This window comes from Micropterus salmoides, unplaced genomic scaffold (assembly GCF_014851395.1).
Source record: "Micropterus salmoides isolate LMB-PRFRI ecotype aquatic unplaced genomic scaffold, ASM1485139v1 Ms_hic_scaffold_13, whole genome shotgun sequence".
Taxonomy (NCBI): Eukaryota; Metazoa; Chordata; class Actinopteri; order Centrarchiformes; family Centrarchidae; genus Micropterus; species Micropterus salmoides.
In genome coordinates this window covers 27,043,130-27,058,198 of record NW_024040374.1, presented here as the reverse complement: position 1 = coordinate 27,058,198, position 15,069 = coordinate 27,043,130, and the positions used below count along the sequence as shown (strand labels likewise).

Sequence of the window (15,069 nt, the reverse complement as noted above, 5' to 3'; positions counted from 1 at the left end):
CTGATAAAGGCTATGCATGAGATTTTGTGATTCTATTTATTGCTGCTGCTGAAGCATCGCAGCTATCGAGTCAAAGCTGATAATAATTGCTCAAAAATGGGTAGTATTCAGTGTTTCCCAGCAGCGGAGAGTTTACCTAGAACTTGCTCAACGCTGGCAGCTTGGAGGGTGAGCCTTGCATTAGTAAAGCAGTTTTTTTTTTCTTCCTCTCTCATGGGACATGAGCCAAAGCTGATGAATCGTGACAAATGTACCTGGCTATGCTTTGTGAAGGAGAAGCTTCCAAAGATTCATGGTAACGCCTTTGGGTGCTTTGCCAGGTTTGCACAACAGCACCCAACAAAATCCGTGCCTCGGCCTCATCTATCCACCTGAGCATAATTAAAACTGTCTCCGACACACATGTTCTCACACACTTTTCCTCGTCCACGCCCATTTCAGTAGAAGCTATAGAAAAGAGGGAGATGGGTGTAAATGATAGTTTGACAGCCCTCTGATGTTAATTATTGCTTATGTTATAGTTTCCCATTAAGAGACTTGCAGACAGCCTCACAGTGAGATAATGCGTGCATTTGCTGGGTTTTACTTTACTTTTGTTTGTTGCTGACTACCTGTTGCTGTCAGGCCATAAAATATTGGTAAATGCGTGATCAGACAGACATTGAACAAAGCCAAGATGCACTCAGCTTTTTGTGGATTTGCTGAACATATTAGGTTCTATATTCATAATTTATTTAAAATCTGAATATTAGAAGGGAAAATGTGTTGGTGTATTTGCCCTTCTTTATTTTGGTTATCATGCGTGTTTCTCTTAGCTTTCTGTGTATATTCCTACAATCCTCGTTACTGTCTTGTGTAATTTACACCTCCTACAATGTTTCCCTCGCAGCCTTTGAAATAAAAGGTTCTGTCCACAGCAAATGTTTCAGGCCTTTTTTTCTTCTCCACTGTGTAAATACTAAGAAATAGCAGTCCACACACACCTGTGATCTGTGTTTGTAGACTGCCATCTTCTGGACAGTGTCATTAGTGCAGAAGTTTGATGTTGTGATAAAGTTACAGCCCTCCGTCACACACACACACTTTAAGCAGTTCTTTTTGTGTATCTCTTCTTCATTTTGAACTTTTCTGAACCTCTGGGCCTCTCTGGGGTCACTCCTCTCCTCCTCTGTCAGTGAGCCCTTATTTCTGCTCTCTCTTTTCTTTCTGGTTCCTCCCTGCAGTCTGATAAAAACCCGCCTTGGTAGCCAGCTCGTGGAGCCTGCGGGAGAGCAGAGGCGGCGCTGCAGCTCCTCCTGAAACTCTGCCCCACATTCCTCCTCCTCCTCCTCATCCCGAGTTACACGGACCTCCTCTCTGTCTCCTTTTTATCAACTTTGATTTTCCTCATCTCCCCCCTTTCTGCCTTTCCTGGGATTCTGCACTGAGGATGTCACACTGAAACTTTGTGTTTTTAAGATCTGTTGCAAGATCATGGAATATCACATTTTATTCAGCCGTTATCTGCAGTAACACGACATGTAGGCTGTAGCACTACATGCTGGACACACGCTTCGTTTATCCTACTGGCTCTACTGAAGTGGCCGTTGAAATTCATAGATTATAATTTGTAGAATGATTTGCATGCGTTATTTTTGTCCATGAAAAGGATGTTTTATATTGGGATGATCCTCACTTTGTTCAGGTCATCCCTGATTAATGTAACAGTATTTATCTGTTGCATAGTTTGTGAAACGTTCATCCCATTCAGCCTTTCGTGATGGCTGAAGTTGGACAGGAACCAAGCTTAACTGTCTTTTTCTCTATCCTTGACTTGTTTTGTGTTTATTGCCTCCGCGTCGTCATGAGAGCTGGACTCACAAAATCTATCTTTTGGGTTTTGGGGGCGGGGGAGAGACTTTATTATTGAGAGAACTTTTTTTTGCTAATGCTGGTCATGTTTTATAAAGTCACTGCAGGACAGTTTGCGTGTTTTGTTTTCAACTTTCCTCAAAGAAATGTCTTTGAACAGAGGAAAGTGCAGATGTGAACATTTGTTCTGTGACCAGTCTGTTTGAAACAGTTTGGTTTTGGTTGCTGCTGCACTTTTGTCTGTCAGAACATAATAAATGGCTTTTTTTTGTTGTTGCTTGAACTTGTTGCTGTCCTTTTGCATTTACTGCTCTGTTTTATTATTGAAACATGTGGCCCTCCCTGTGGGCCCAAAAGTTACATTTAGTCACTGTAATATGAAATATGAAATGCTACGTTTAATCAGAGTAATAAACTTGTTCATGTTGTCATTATTGTTTCCATGAAAGGACAATACTGACCAGGCCTTAGTCATGAACTGTGAGCGCTGCTGAACGCTGATTATAACCTCCTCTTTCCAGGACTTCAATGCCGTCTCAGCCCTCCTACGGCTCCTGCTCCCCTACTCACGGAAAAGTCAACAAGCTGCCCTCTGTCAGCCAGCTCATGAACCCCCAGCAGCGTAACACACTCACCCCATCCAGCATGTCTGGAGGCCTGACTGACAGTAAGTGTGCCCCTTTGTTTTTCTCTTCCCGTCTATCTCAGGCCGTAGTCGCCTCCCACCCCCCACCGCCCTCCTACGCCCCCACTCGTTGTCCTGTCCCTCCTGGGCTTATTTTAAACTTATAAAGACAGCATGTCCGGGCAGGCAGGAGGGGACCTGAACACCTCTCAGCCCCCCCCCCCCCCCAAAAAGAATGTGATCCCTGTGAGACTCTTCTGCAGGACCTGTTGTGATGCATTATGTGTCATGTTGAGAGTAACCTCTGCATGCACCCCCCGTGTGTTTCAGTTGACGTTACGTAATCTGTACATCCCAGAGCAGTGCAGTAAAGCTCACAGTAGCTTCTTCTTTTGTCTCTGCAGTGACTCCTTTGATGGGCACTCACATCCCCATGAACGCTGACATGAGCCCACTGAGCCCCACACACGCACTGCAGCCACAGCTACCCTTGGTGCCTTCCTCCCACTGTACTCCCCCTCCTCCATACCCAATGGACAGCAGCATCTCCAGGTACCTCATCAATCCACAGTGGAACACATCGACATCTTTTCCTTTCCTGAGTTCATTTTGAAATTTATAAAAGTAATAATAGCTTCATTTATCGCACTTCTCAAAAACAACACGATTGAAAAAAAGGTTCAAGTAACTCTTGAAACTAAAACAACGAATGCAAATCAGAGCTAGCTTGCCCGATCTCCTCTGAGAGGTTGTTCAAGGAGCCCTGAGTGCAAGGGCCCCGTCTCCTTTTGCCTCGCCCCGGGAAGTTAGAGTGTATTTAGCTTCACAAGTATGCACCTCCTAAACATCTCCACAGTAGGTGCTGGACCAAACAGGAGGCAAAACGTAGAATCGGCACATGGATCTTTAATCCCACAACGACGTTTGTGCAACATTTCAATCAGGTCTGCATCTGGCACAAAACATTACAAACATCACCTTATATACATATACACAGGGGCCTGAAAAGCGTCTTTAGTATAAATAATGTGATGTTTGTTAGTGCTGTTTTGATGTATATCTGATCTCAACGTTGCTCAGCAACCATAAATAAAAAGCACTGAGAGAACACAAGTGTTCAAATTCAGAAATTTTCAAGCCTTGAAATGCCAGGAAAAAAGGTATAAAAGAAATTGTGTCTCAAATACATTTAAACAAGTCATTTTGAGGGGTTCATTTTCTTCTCACCGCAGTCATCATGTGCCACCAACCAACCTTGATCCCCATAACTTTTTTTAATGAATTCACTTTGTAATGTTCAGCATATTAAGCAGAGGACAGATTGGATGACTTGAGTCTGAACTTTTGATTAAATCAGTATTAAAGCAGGCCTTGCAAAGCCTCCTGATAACCACAGATACCCAGAGCCAGTATGTTTTGTCAAATCAACTACATGAACATTTAAATAGGGGACAACAGTTTGAAACTCTCCTCCTCTGTTCCTCCCACAGCTTCCTTATACGGCTGGGCTGCACAGGCTGCTTGGACTACTTCACAGCACAAGGCCTAACCAACATCTACCAGATTGAGAACTATAACATGGAGGTGAGCCCTTGCCTATCCCACACCAATCATTTGATGGGTTAGAGAGAAGAGTGGCTCCCCCTGCGAATACTAACGCTCCCCTGTGTAATGACCATTAGGACCTGTCCAGGCTGAAGATCCCTGCGGAGTACCAGCACATCATCTGGAAGGGCATCATGGAACACCGTCAGGCCATGGATTTTTCCCCACCTCCCCACATAGTGCGCACCACCAGCGGGGCCTCCACCGTCAGCGTGGGCTCCTCAGAGGCCCGAGGAGAACGCGTCATTGACGCTGTGCGCTTCACCCTACGCCAGACCATCTCCTTCCCACCGCGCGATGAGTGGTCCGACTTCTCCTTCGACCTGGATTCTCGCCGCAACAAACAGCAGCGCATCAAGGAGGAGGGAGAGTGAGACGACCCGTCTCCTTCTCAATGTTCCCATTTCTCATTTCACGCCTTCAGTTGGAACATTTCATTTGAAAACCTGGTATTAGTGCAAATACTGCTGAGAACAAACTACATATTCAAATAGAAATGCACTTATTTTCATTGTTCTGGTTCTTATCACTGAGGAGAAATAAACGGTGCATTTTATTATGTTGTAATTTCTTGAGAGCACTTAAGAAATGCTGAGGATTTCTAGAATGCTTTGAGTTTTTAAGTGTTCATGATTCATTCCCATGTTAAAGCATGACTGGAAACAAAGCTTGCATTAGAGGGCTTATTAGGGCTTATATTTCTGCTATGGGCCATAGCAAAAGTGTATTTCAATTTGTAATAGACTTCTAAGTTTTCACCATTGTGGTTGTACAAGTTAGTCGAGTACACTGGTTTTCGTCTGTGGCAGAAGTAAGCATTGATTGTATACATTTCAAACATTTCCTGTCAGAAGTATTATGTCAATTGATGGGCAATTAGTTTTTCTGCTGTACTTCTATATTTTGCTTCATGTCTGTTTTGAGACCAATACATTGCCCTTATGTGTCAGCTTGTGAAGTATGCGTGTTTAAGTGACAGATGGTCATTCATTTGATGTAGCCATATATAGGCCTAATGCTCTTGACCCTGTGTTTTACAGTAAAATAATATGATGACTGATGTCGTTTTGTTTGTTGTTCTTGTCTTACTGCTGTGCGCAAGTGGTTGTGATTGCATTTTAAGAGCGGGCTTTTACTCTTGCAGTGGATGCCTAGTACAAGTATTTTTTCTACTCATGAACCATGTTTTGGTAGAGGTTTATTTCATTTGATAACTGGCCAAAACCTATGATTTAAATGTATATAAATTTGTATAGTTCTCATCTTGAAAGTCTCCCTAAAGAAAATGCATTATTTCATCATCATGGAACAAAGCATACTGATGTGAATAGAATAATAAGAACAATGTCTGTATTCATTCAAAAGCGTGCACACAGTATGCGTGTAGCCTACACTAGCCCATGTTCAACGTTGTTTCAAGTAGCCAGCATTGTTAGAAGCAGACACCATCTGCATTTTCATATTTTTTGTATTGTATGTATTGTAAATATGTTGCAATATACTGTGGGTATTTTGATATAAATCTGAAATAAATATCCATACTTGCTGTATTGCATGTTAATACTCCTTTGTGTCAAATTATTTTAAGTGGCTTCACTGAAATACGAACTCCTTTTTACAGTTAAACACTGCATTTTATTAGACATTACTGAACATTGTATGTGTATGAAAGTAGATTTGATTTTGATTGGAAGGTTGAACTCAATCTCAAATGTATTACATTCCTACTGAAGTCGTCTAAATGTTGACCTGCTCATAATTTAAAGTAGTTGGCATTGCAACTTCTAAAGTACCTTTGAGTGAAAAGGAATATGTTCCTACAAGCATGCAACTATGGCGATGACGGTGAGATGACCAACAAATGGAGACATTTATTCATTTTCTCATCCTTCAAGCTGACACTAGGGGGGAAAACCCACAGCCAGGATGACTGGAGTAGCAAAAGTGTGCTACAGAGAAATCTCACAGCTTTTCTGTCAGCAACAAAAGCAATAAGGTGAAGAAGTGAAGTGCTGTATTCACTTCTACCTTTATTTCTCCTGAGTGTCAAATTTGTAACTCATCAATTAATGTTGTTACCGTAAATCAAGCTATTTACATACAACAGAGAAATGTGAACGTGTGTGCACAATTCATACAACACAGTTCTGGGCTGAACAGACAGCGAACGCTCCACTCATGGTCCATTTGCGGTATTTACATTCTCTAAAAAATAGTCCACTTTTTACATTCTGGTACATTTTATACAGACTGAGGAACAATGTGATAAGTCTGTGTGGGAATCCTGTCGTCTGGCACTGAGTTACTCGACCTCGGCCACGTGAGCGACCTCCACCTCCATGGTCTGAAGCACCTCAGGTGTTTCCTCGAGCTTGCCCCCTGTGAGGGCCTGCTGGGCCAGGACGTAGTTCACGACCTGCATGATGCCCTGATCGGAGAGCGTCGCCACAGAGCCGTCGCCAGCGGCCTCAGCAGCCTCAACAGCCTGCATGGCCTCCACCGTCTCCTCTGTGATCAGCACCGTCTCTATCTCCTCTGAGGGCGGCTGCTGGGCCGGCCGGAGCTCAGGAGGCAGCTCGGACGCCAGGATGCTGACTGCGTGCTCCACCTGGGTGCCCTGGTTGTGGAACTGGAGGGTGTCCTTCTCCAGCATGATCTTCCCGGGAAGGTTGTCCACGTGGTACCGGGCCATGTGTTTGCGCAGAGTGCGTGCATCAATGTGGGCCTCCTGGCACATGGGGCATACGTACGGTCGCTCTCCTGTGTGCGTGCGGACGTGACGCTTGAGAGAACGAGCGTCGGCCCAGGCAACACCACAAGTCAGACATTCAAAAGGTTTCACTCCTGGAAGAGAAGGGGTGGGGAGAGAAAAAAATCATATAAATGAACTTCCACAAACACAGCACTGCACCAGGATTCAGACTCTTAAGCCTAGTTCACACTACACGATTTTATGCCCGATTTGCCGGTCGGTGAGCTCGGCGACCGTCAGGCTGTGATCAGCGGTAAATCAGCAATCGATCGGCGGTCGCCAGTCGTTATGTGTGAGCTACTCAACGACGCATCAAAACTGCTCCCCGACACATTGCAGACGCTGGCCAGATATCTAGCGTGCCAAATATCTGGAGGCCGACTCGACATCCACATCCAGCCAATGAGAGCAGGCAGATACCTTTTCTTTTCACTGCAAAACACTTTTTACTCCCCTCCAGCTCTCTCTGTAGCTCAGATGATCCCTGCTACCTGCGTGTGCTGATCCATCCTTTCATCCAGATTCTTTGTCTTTATAACTGGTATCTCCACAGGGTTTTTCCTGGCTCAGAAGGGGCCTTTGGGGGGTGACTTCACGTGACAGTAAGCATGATCAGTATGCGTACAGTAAAGGCAATGAGTTACCTTATGACCAAAATCTATACATTTTGTTATTTCTGACCATTTGATAAACAAAATATATCCGCAACCTGGAGGAGTAAAGGTAATAAAAGTCAAGTATAATTGTTAGTATAATATAAATATGTAATATATTTACAGTTTACACTTGATTTGGATAATTTGTCTACAGATAGTTTATTAGTTGAGATTCAGCTTTTTTCACAAATCAAACCCTTCTGTGATATTAGCCTGCACCACTGTGGTTAAGGTTTGATTTGTGCTAATGTTTGTGTATTCATTATAATTTCAGATAATGGTACAGGCTACTATAGCTTACCATTAGCAGCCTAATATTAATGCTAGTTGGACAAAACAGAAGTTACATTTTGTGGGTTGTTTTCAGTCATTTAATTATTGCACAAGAAAAATGCTCTACAAGGTGGTTAGTCTCTCATTTGTTTATGCAAAGCACCAACTCGTCAATAATAAAAACCGTGCATACAGAACAACAAGTTCAACATTTCTAAAGTTTGATGTAGTGACTCAGCCTTTTTTAATGTCCCACCTCCTCCTGGCTGTGATTGGTCGGTTCACGAAAAGTAACTTTTACAAACAGCTATGCACATAGCTGCAGGAACGGAACCCGATCTCCCTGCGGAGATTAGCAGTCAGGAGAGAACGCAACAGGTAGTAGTGCCTAGTGAACCTGATACGGAGAGGACAGAGAAGTTTGATTAATGGCTATTAAAACACATTAGGAGTTAGGAATATTTGAAAAGCTTCAATTCTGATCATTTTGGCGAGCGCCAAAAATTTCTCTTTGCAGGAAAAAACCTGCTTTATAATAACAAACAGCTGTTTTGTGTGTAGTTTCACGTCATTTCCCCATTTCATATTTCATGTGTGTTTTCTTGAAAAAAACGTGGTTTGTGTAGTGTGAACAGCACGGGCCATCGGCAGTTGTGTAGTCTGCACAAGCTTTTACCCTGGTGGTTGTTGACATGGCGTCTGTACTCTCGGAGCTGAGTGAACTTTCTTCCACACTGCTCACACTCCCTCTCCAGGTTCTGCTTCACTCGACCCTTCTTCCCGTGCGTGGCTTTCTTCACGTGCCTCCTGAACAGAGCTTTCTCAAAGAACTCCTTCCCACACACATTACACCTGAGGAGACAAACAACACGTGGTTGATGCAGATCCCAGCTGCCAAACAGAGATGCTGTGCACATCATGTTAACACAAACACAACTGTTAGGCTACGTTCAGACTGCAGGCCTTAATGCTCAATTCCAATTTTTTCTCAGATCTGATTTTTGACAGTTCACATTATTGTTTAAATGTGGCCCATTTCAGACTCCAGTGTGAACTCTTCACGGCCCGAAAGTGACCCGCATGCACAGAAGAATACGATGTCACACGCAGCAGCACACTGTTGTACAGAAGTAAACAAGGAGCCACAGAAGTTAGCTTCGGGTGACCCCTACTTACTAACCCTCCCGATTCTCACGGTAGACTGTTTTTTTTTTGTCCTCTCACAGTGTTCACAACTTTCTGTTCTTTTCATTACAGTTTCTGGCGCTGTACAACGCGACTGCCCCACAACTCACTCCCTCCCTCTCTCTCTCTCTCTCTCTCGCTCTACTGCGTCCACTCGGACAAGTAGCATGTACGTAACTCAGAAGAGTGCTCGCGGTCCGGTGGATTAGATGCCTTAAGTGTAAGAAAGGGAATTTGTGAGCAGAAGATAGCAAGGTAGAGAAGAAAGAGAGCCACATGTATGATGGCTTTTTGTGGAGATTATTCCTTCACCACGGCTTTGACAACAGCTGCTCAACAGTGATGTCAAAGCTGCATCAATTCCGACCCGAGTGTCCAGACTCAGGTCGCATTTAAAAAGATCCGATCTGTATCGGATTTGGACCACATATGAAAGTGGCTCAAATCCCAATGTGAAAAGATCAGATTCCACGTGACTTGGCCTGTTCACACTGCCATAAAAAGATCGGATCTGAGTCACATCTGGGCAAAAAAAATCAGATTTGGGTCACATTGGCCTGCAGTCTGAACGCAGCCTTACACTTACTTAAACGGCTCCGCCACGCTGTGGGACTTGACATGGGAGTACCAGTCCTTCTTCCAGCTGTAGCATTTTCCACACACCTGGCACTGGAACGGCTTGAGGCCCATGTGCTTGTTCATGTGCTGCTGGAGATCTTTTGCTTCATAGAACCTCTTATCACAGCTGCAGGTAACATAAGTACATACGTTAAAACGTCATCTCGAAACACGCCTTGAGTCAGTAAAAGATGGACAGTTACTCACTGAGCACAAGCAAACGGACGGACGTCAGGTTTGGGCTGGTGCTTCTTCAGGTGTTTGCTCAGAGCTGAGGCTCGGTAGAAAGTTGCTCCACAGGTGTTGCATAGGTACTTTGATTCGCCTGTGTGTGGTGAGAACAGCCACAAGAACAGATTAGTTCAAATGTTTTGTGCAAGAGATTTAAGAGAACTTGTATTCACCAATGTTCTCATCTCGTATCGACAGTATGCCTTCCTCCTCAGGGGGAAAAAAAACACCTGTTTTACTCAAGAACCATAATGTCTTAATGTTAAAGGATGTTAAATGTGTTAAAGATGTATTCTGCTTACCACACACACACACACACACCGCAAAGTCATGGACTTTGTTTACAACATGTTTTACTATCTGACTTTAACTACTTTCTTTATCTGCCACACTACAGCGCTGCTCTGATGACATGGTAATGAAAATGTACTATTATTATTTTTTAATAATTGTTTCAAGTCCCCTGATACGACTACTGAAAACACCACATCTGCTGATCAAAAACAACAAAGGCCTATACTACGAGGCTTGTTGGCAGCGCATTAAGTAAATAATGGACAGTGTTCTTGTTTTAATTCTCCATTTTTTTTTCTTATGGACTTTGATTGAGGTGTAAGATACAACTACGTATTAGGGCCACAGCACGTTTTTTAAAAATTGGAGCGGGGGGAGAGGGGTAATCATCAGAGGAAAAAACTCAGATTTAAAAGGCACAAATCTACAAGTAAAAAATTAGGAAATCCTCCTGATTTTAACACACAATCACCATATCGTCATATTCATCTGGACTTTAGAGACAATGTTGGGAATTGGGCCTGTTCAGAAGAAAACAACAGTGAAGTTTTTTTCTTTATTCTCAGGGTATTTTAGCTACAACCCTGCACTTTTAATAGCCTATTCATGTTTACAAGGTAACCTCGAGTAAACCACAAAGATAACCTGCTCGGAGCAGTTCAGAGATGCAGCGTACCTCGGGTAAATCTTATCCACCTTTTGTAGTACGGGTTAATTGGGACGTCACAAAGTTTCTACTGAAGATACCTGGATAAGCCAGTTACCTCGCTTTGTAGTACAGGCCTCAGGACCTGAAGCCGTTGTTACTCAGCCGTTGTAACAATACCAATAAGTTGTCCAAAGTCTCTGATCCTCACAGGATAATTCATAGAATAAGACCTGGACAATATTCAGTGAATCAGTTTTATACTGCAGTTATGGACGCTGCAGTTCACCCTATACTTTTTTTTAGTGTAATTTTTCTATGCTGTGAGCAGCAACAAAGAAATTCTATTCACCTCCATTGTATTGGAGAGGCAGAGACAGAGATCTCAAACCCGGGCACGAGACACCAAATACATAAATATAAATAAATATATTTGGATTTGGATTTTGGATGAGCATAAGGAAGGGAGGGTTAGGGGGTCTGCAGTCTGCACTGACCTGTGTGAAGGCTGGTGTGCTCCTCCATGCTCCGCTTGCTCACAAAAGACTTCTTACAGTATTCACACTGGAACTGTTTGGTGACGTCGTGCAGCGCTCGGTGCATTTTCAGGCTGTGTTTGTGGGCAAACGTCTTGCCGCAGACCTTGCAGGAGTGCGGCCGCACGCCCGTGTGATTCAGCATGTGGATTCGCAGGGAGTAGAGCTTCGGTAGGGTTTTCCCGCAGATGTCGCAAACAAATTCTCTTTTGGTGTGCGGCGACAGAGTCTTCTCGTCCAAATCGCTTTCCGCCTTGCCGTCGGAGCTCTGTTCCACTGAGGGTTTGGTGATGGGGGCTCGCTGGCTGCTCTGCTGCTTGTGTCGGGCCAGGTGGGCGCGGAGCGAGGCGGCGTACTGGAACTCCTTGCTACACAGCTGCAGGGACACAGGAAGGCCCCGGTCACAACATTTTCCCAATACAACATTAACAAATGGCCGTGACAGGCTGACCAACACTAATACTTACGCTGCACTTGTATCCACGAGCTTTCTCGTGTTTTAATGTGTGCATGATGAGAGAGTAGCGCCTTTGGAAGGACATGCCGCACTCCGAGCATGTGTGCTCCCCATCGACAGCGCTCTCTGCTGGGGTTTGATCCTGCGTGGTTCCAGTCTCCGGCTCCGCCACCACGGTCCCAGCCTCGTCTGTGCTAAGCTCTGCTGCCGTCACGCTCTCCACCGCGAAGGCCTCCGGTTCTGCCCCCAATTCGGAAACAGACTGTCCTTCACCTTGAGTCTCCACTGGCTGCTTTGGTGGTCTTCCTCTCTTGCCTGGCCTCGGACCCACCTAAAAACACATTTAAGCTCAGTATATCGACCAATGTTTCACACAAAACGTGTGACAGAAATAATTTATACACAATGCTTCATTCAAATGTAATAATGTACCTTAGGGGTGGAGGCACGTGGCGGGGTTGAACCTTTCTTCCCCTCCTCTTCATCCTCCAGTCCCATATGTAAACGCGCATAACCGCCCTCAGCAATAGAGCGCTGCCTCAGTCGTCTTTTGTTGGGGTCATCTGATGTCATCTCCTTCTTGTCTCCTTGGCTTTCATCAGCAGAGGGGTCCTCCTCCTCCAGTGGCACAAACTCCTCTTCTTCCACCTCCTTCCTCACCTTGGCCGGACGCCCTCGTTTACGTTTCTGGGGTGTAGGTGCTGATTCTACGGTCTCCTGAGGCGACATCACTGCTTCAGAGGCAGCTGCGGATGCCAGGTTGACGACCTCTGACGGGCTCACTTTGTCCGGGTCTACATTTATAACAAAGGCTCCCGCTTCAGCGACCTGTGGCTGCTCCATCGCCAGGCAGGCCGACACCACGGCGAGAGACTCGCTGGCTCCGGCCTGTCCACTGTGGGTGACCACAGTCATCGTCTCGCCTTCCATTCCTTCTGCACAGCGTGAGATAAGAGTGACCGTCTCTCCTGGCTCAGCCTGTCCACTGTGAGTGATCAGAGTCACGGTTTCATTTTGTCCTGCCTCCCCGTGAAGCACTTTGTCTCCCTCGACAGCTTCAGTGACAACTGTCATCGGCTGCTGGATGTAGGCCTCTTCAGGAGGTGCAACATACGCTAAGGTCTCGCCTGTTACAGCTACACCACTGTGGGTGACCACCGCCCTGCCATCGCTCTCTAAGGTGACCATGTAGGCACCAGACTCATCCTTTAAGCCCTCCTGAGGAGCTGGCTGGCTCGACACCACGGTGTGCACGTCTCCTCTCTGATACACCGTCAGCTTCTGCTCCTCCACCTGCTTATGCACAGACTCACATATCTGCAGTACCTCTGTCATCAGCAAATGCCGGGCGAGGTTCGCAATGTCTGCCATTATGGAGAAATTAAACGTAAGCAAGGAAGTGTATGCAAAGTCCAGCAGCGGGAGGAAGCTGGCTTTGGTGAAACCTGGAGAGAGAAGGATGAAGGTCAAACCTGAGCAACCCGTGCAAAACCGCCTCTGAACAGAAAATGACAAAAGCAAAGGCTCACCGGAGAGGTCGACCACGGCTTCATGTGTGGAGGCAGCCCCCTTCTCGAAAAAGAGCTCATTGAAGTATTCGCTGCATGCTGCCAGTATAGCTTTGTGCGCCCGGTACTCCTCTCCTTCGATCAGCAGGGTGATGTCACAGAACTGATTGCTGAGGCGCTGCTGGTTGAGTTTGTCCAACATGGTTTGACTGTGTTTGGGCAGGAACTGATTCACCTCACCCTTGCTGTCCACCTGGAAAGAGCACACACAATAAGCACCAAGAAAGACTCCATCCACACCCTTTATTAATAATAATGATAAAAGGACTGAAAGAAAACATACAAAGACCAGTTCGTGCTTGGCCATGGTCTTGGCCAACTTGGATCTCAGTTGACTAGGTGGGTCAGTGAGGAATAAACTGTCGTCTCCCTCTTCTTCCTCCTCTTCCTCCTCCTCCTCATCGTTCACGTTGGCAGCCGCCTTGCGTCTCGCCGGCCGGGAGAACAGGCGAGGTCCAGAGCCGTCATCAGCACTTCGCCTGCCTTGACACTGGGCACACTCTCTGATGTGGTCTTTGACGTGCTTCAGAATACCTGAGGGTGTCAAACAACAGGACACGTCACTCACACTGACAACGCCATCATTTTAAACTACTCCAATTAAAACTAGGGCTGCCCATCCTAACTGCCCAGAGCCCAGGATGACATCTTTACACTGCTTGTTTTGTCTGATTAACAGTCAAAACCCCAAAGAGATTCAATTTTCTAACATAGCAGACGAAGACTACTGTGAAAATATGAACATTTGAGGCACTGAAGCCAGTGATTTTTAGACAATAATAATTGCACTTACTCTGTCTTCCTCTCAACGTGCGTAGAGATGTAACGTTAAACGGTTTGAAAAGAGTGGTGCATTCACGTGCACTCACATAGTAATTTCAATTTGCTTCAGCAGCTTCTCGTGGCCTTTATACGTAACGTTGCTTACAATGATTTATCAATACTGCCGAGATGAACAAATAACGATAAAGAATGACAGCCCAAACGTGGCACTTAGGTTAGCATGCTAACTAGCCGCTAGATGGAGACAGGGAATAGCTGTGTGTCGATGTGACGGGTGGCGCATTTGGTACAGGCGTAACGTTATGTTTACACCGGCTCTCCGGTTGATTTGATTAGCTAACCGTGTAACGTTATATCCACGTAGCTACTGTGGCTTGGCGTCAGCATCTTACCTCTCCACCAGTACTTCTGAGAGATGGACTCCCAGGTGAGTTGCTGGTTGAGGTGCTCCCCTCCTTCTGTAATGTGCACCTCGTTGATAAGTTCCTTCCTCCGGCCGTCCTGCAGCACCACCTCCAGCTCTGTGAAATCATTCTGGCCCTTCAGTCGACGCTGATAAAACAGCGTCCCGTTTCGCACAACGTAGCAGGTAGCCGCTTTGCGTATTTTCCTTTTGGTATTGCCAGGCGTCCCCGGCGCATATGGCTCCCGTTCATCGGTCAGATAGCGTATGATGGCCAAGTAGCTTTCTTCACACGACATGTCTCAGCTTACCCGCGTTTTCCACGCTGAAGGATGGATTTATCTCGAAGAGGAGGGCCCCCTTCGGCTTGTAAAACTGTGATATAAATTTTATACGGCGCTCAGATCGTAGATAACGTGAAATAGAGATGCCACAACAACATTTCAAATTGTTTCCTAAGGTGGAACTGCAGTTCGTAACCGTCGGGGTAGACTTGCCCGAACAGACAAAATGGCTGCTGCACAACCGGAATTTGCGTAAGCATTGGCGGAAGCACGTCGTGAGCATCATCCACCACAAGAGGGGG

At 45.6% G+C, this 15,069-nt stretch overlaps 2 protein-coding genes across 7 annotated transcripts in view; one reads left to right on the top strand and one right to left on the bottom strand.

Moving 5' to 3' along the window:
- The window catches only part of tp63 (tumor protein p63), a 32,196-nt gene extending 26,552 nt beyond the window's left edge, over positions 1-5,644 (top strand). For 4 of the 6 annotated variants that reach the window (XM_038716669.1, XM_038716671.1, XM_038716673.1 and 1 more), the window contains 4 exons: positions 2,373-2,518; positions 2,881-3,028; positions 3,967-4,060; positions 4,159-4,455. In XM_038716669.1, coding sequence (XP_038572597.1) covers positions 2,373-2,518; positions 2,881-3,028; positions 3,967-4,060; positions 4,159-4,455 — 685 coding nt within the window. Of the gene's footprint in view, positions 1-2,372; positions 2,519-2,880; positions 3,029-3,966; positions 4,061-4,158 lie in introns of all 6 variants that reach the window. The other 2 variants (XM_038716668.1, XM_038716674.1) reach the window with 2 other exon arrangements.
- A 50-nt stretch (positions 5,645-5,694) lies between these two features.
- On the bottom strand, positions 5,695-14,782 carry zbtb11 (zinc finger and BTB domain containing 11). Its single transcript, XM_038716667.1, has 10 exons — positions 14,473-14,782; positions 13,581-13,831; positions 13,259-13,490; positions 12,162-13,174; positions 11,740-12,060; positions 11,234-11,648; positions 9,773-9,890; positions 9,534-9,692; positions 8,439-8,614; positions 5,695-6,925 (listed from the first exon to the last, which is right to left on the bottom strand). The coding sequence occupies exons 1-10, from the start codon at positions 14,780-14,782 to the stop codon at positions 6,384-6,386; spliced, it is 3,537 nt and encodes a 1,178-aa protein (XP_038572595.1). The 3' UTR covers positions 5,695-6,383.
- Between the last annotated feature and the right edge of the window lie 287 nt (positions 14,783-15,069).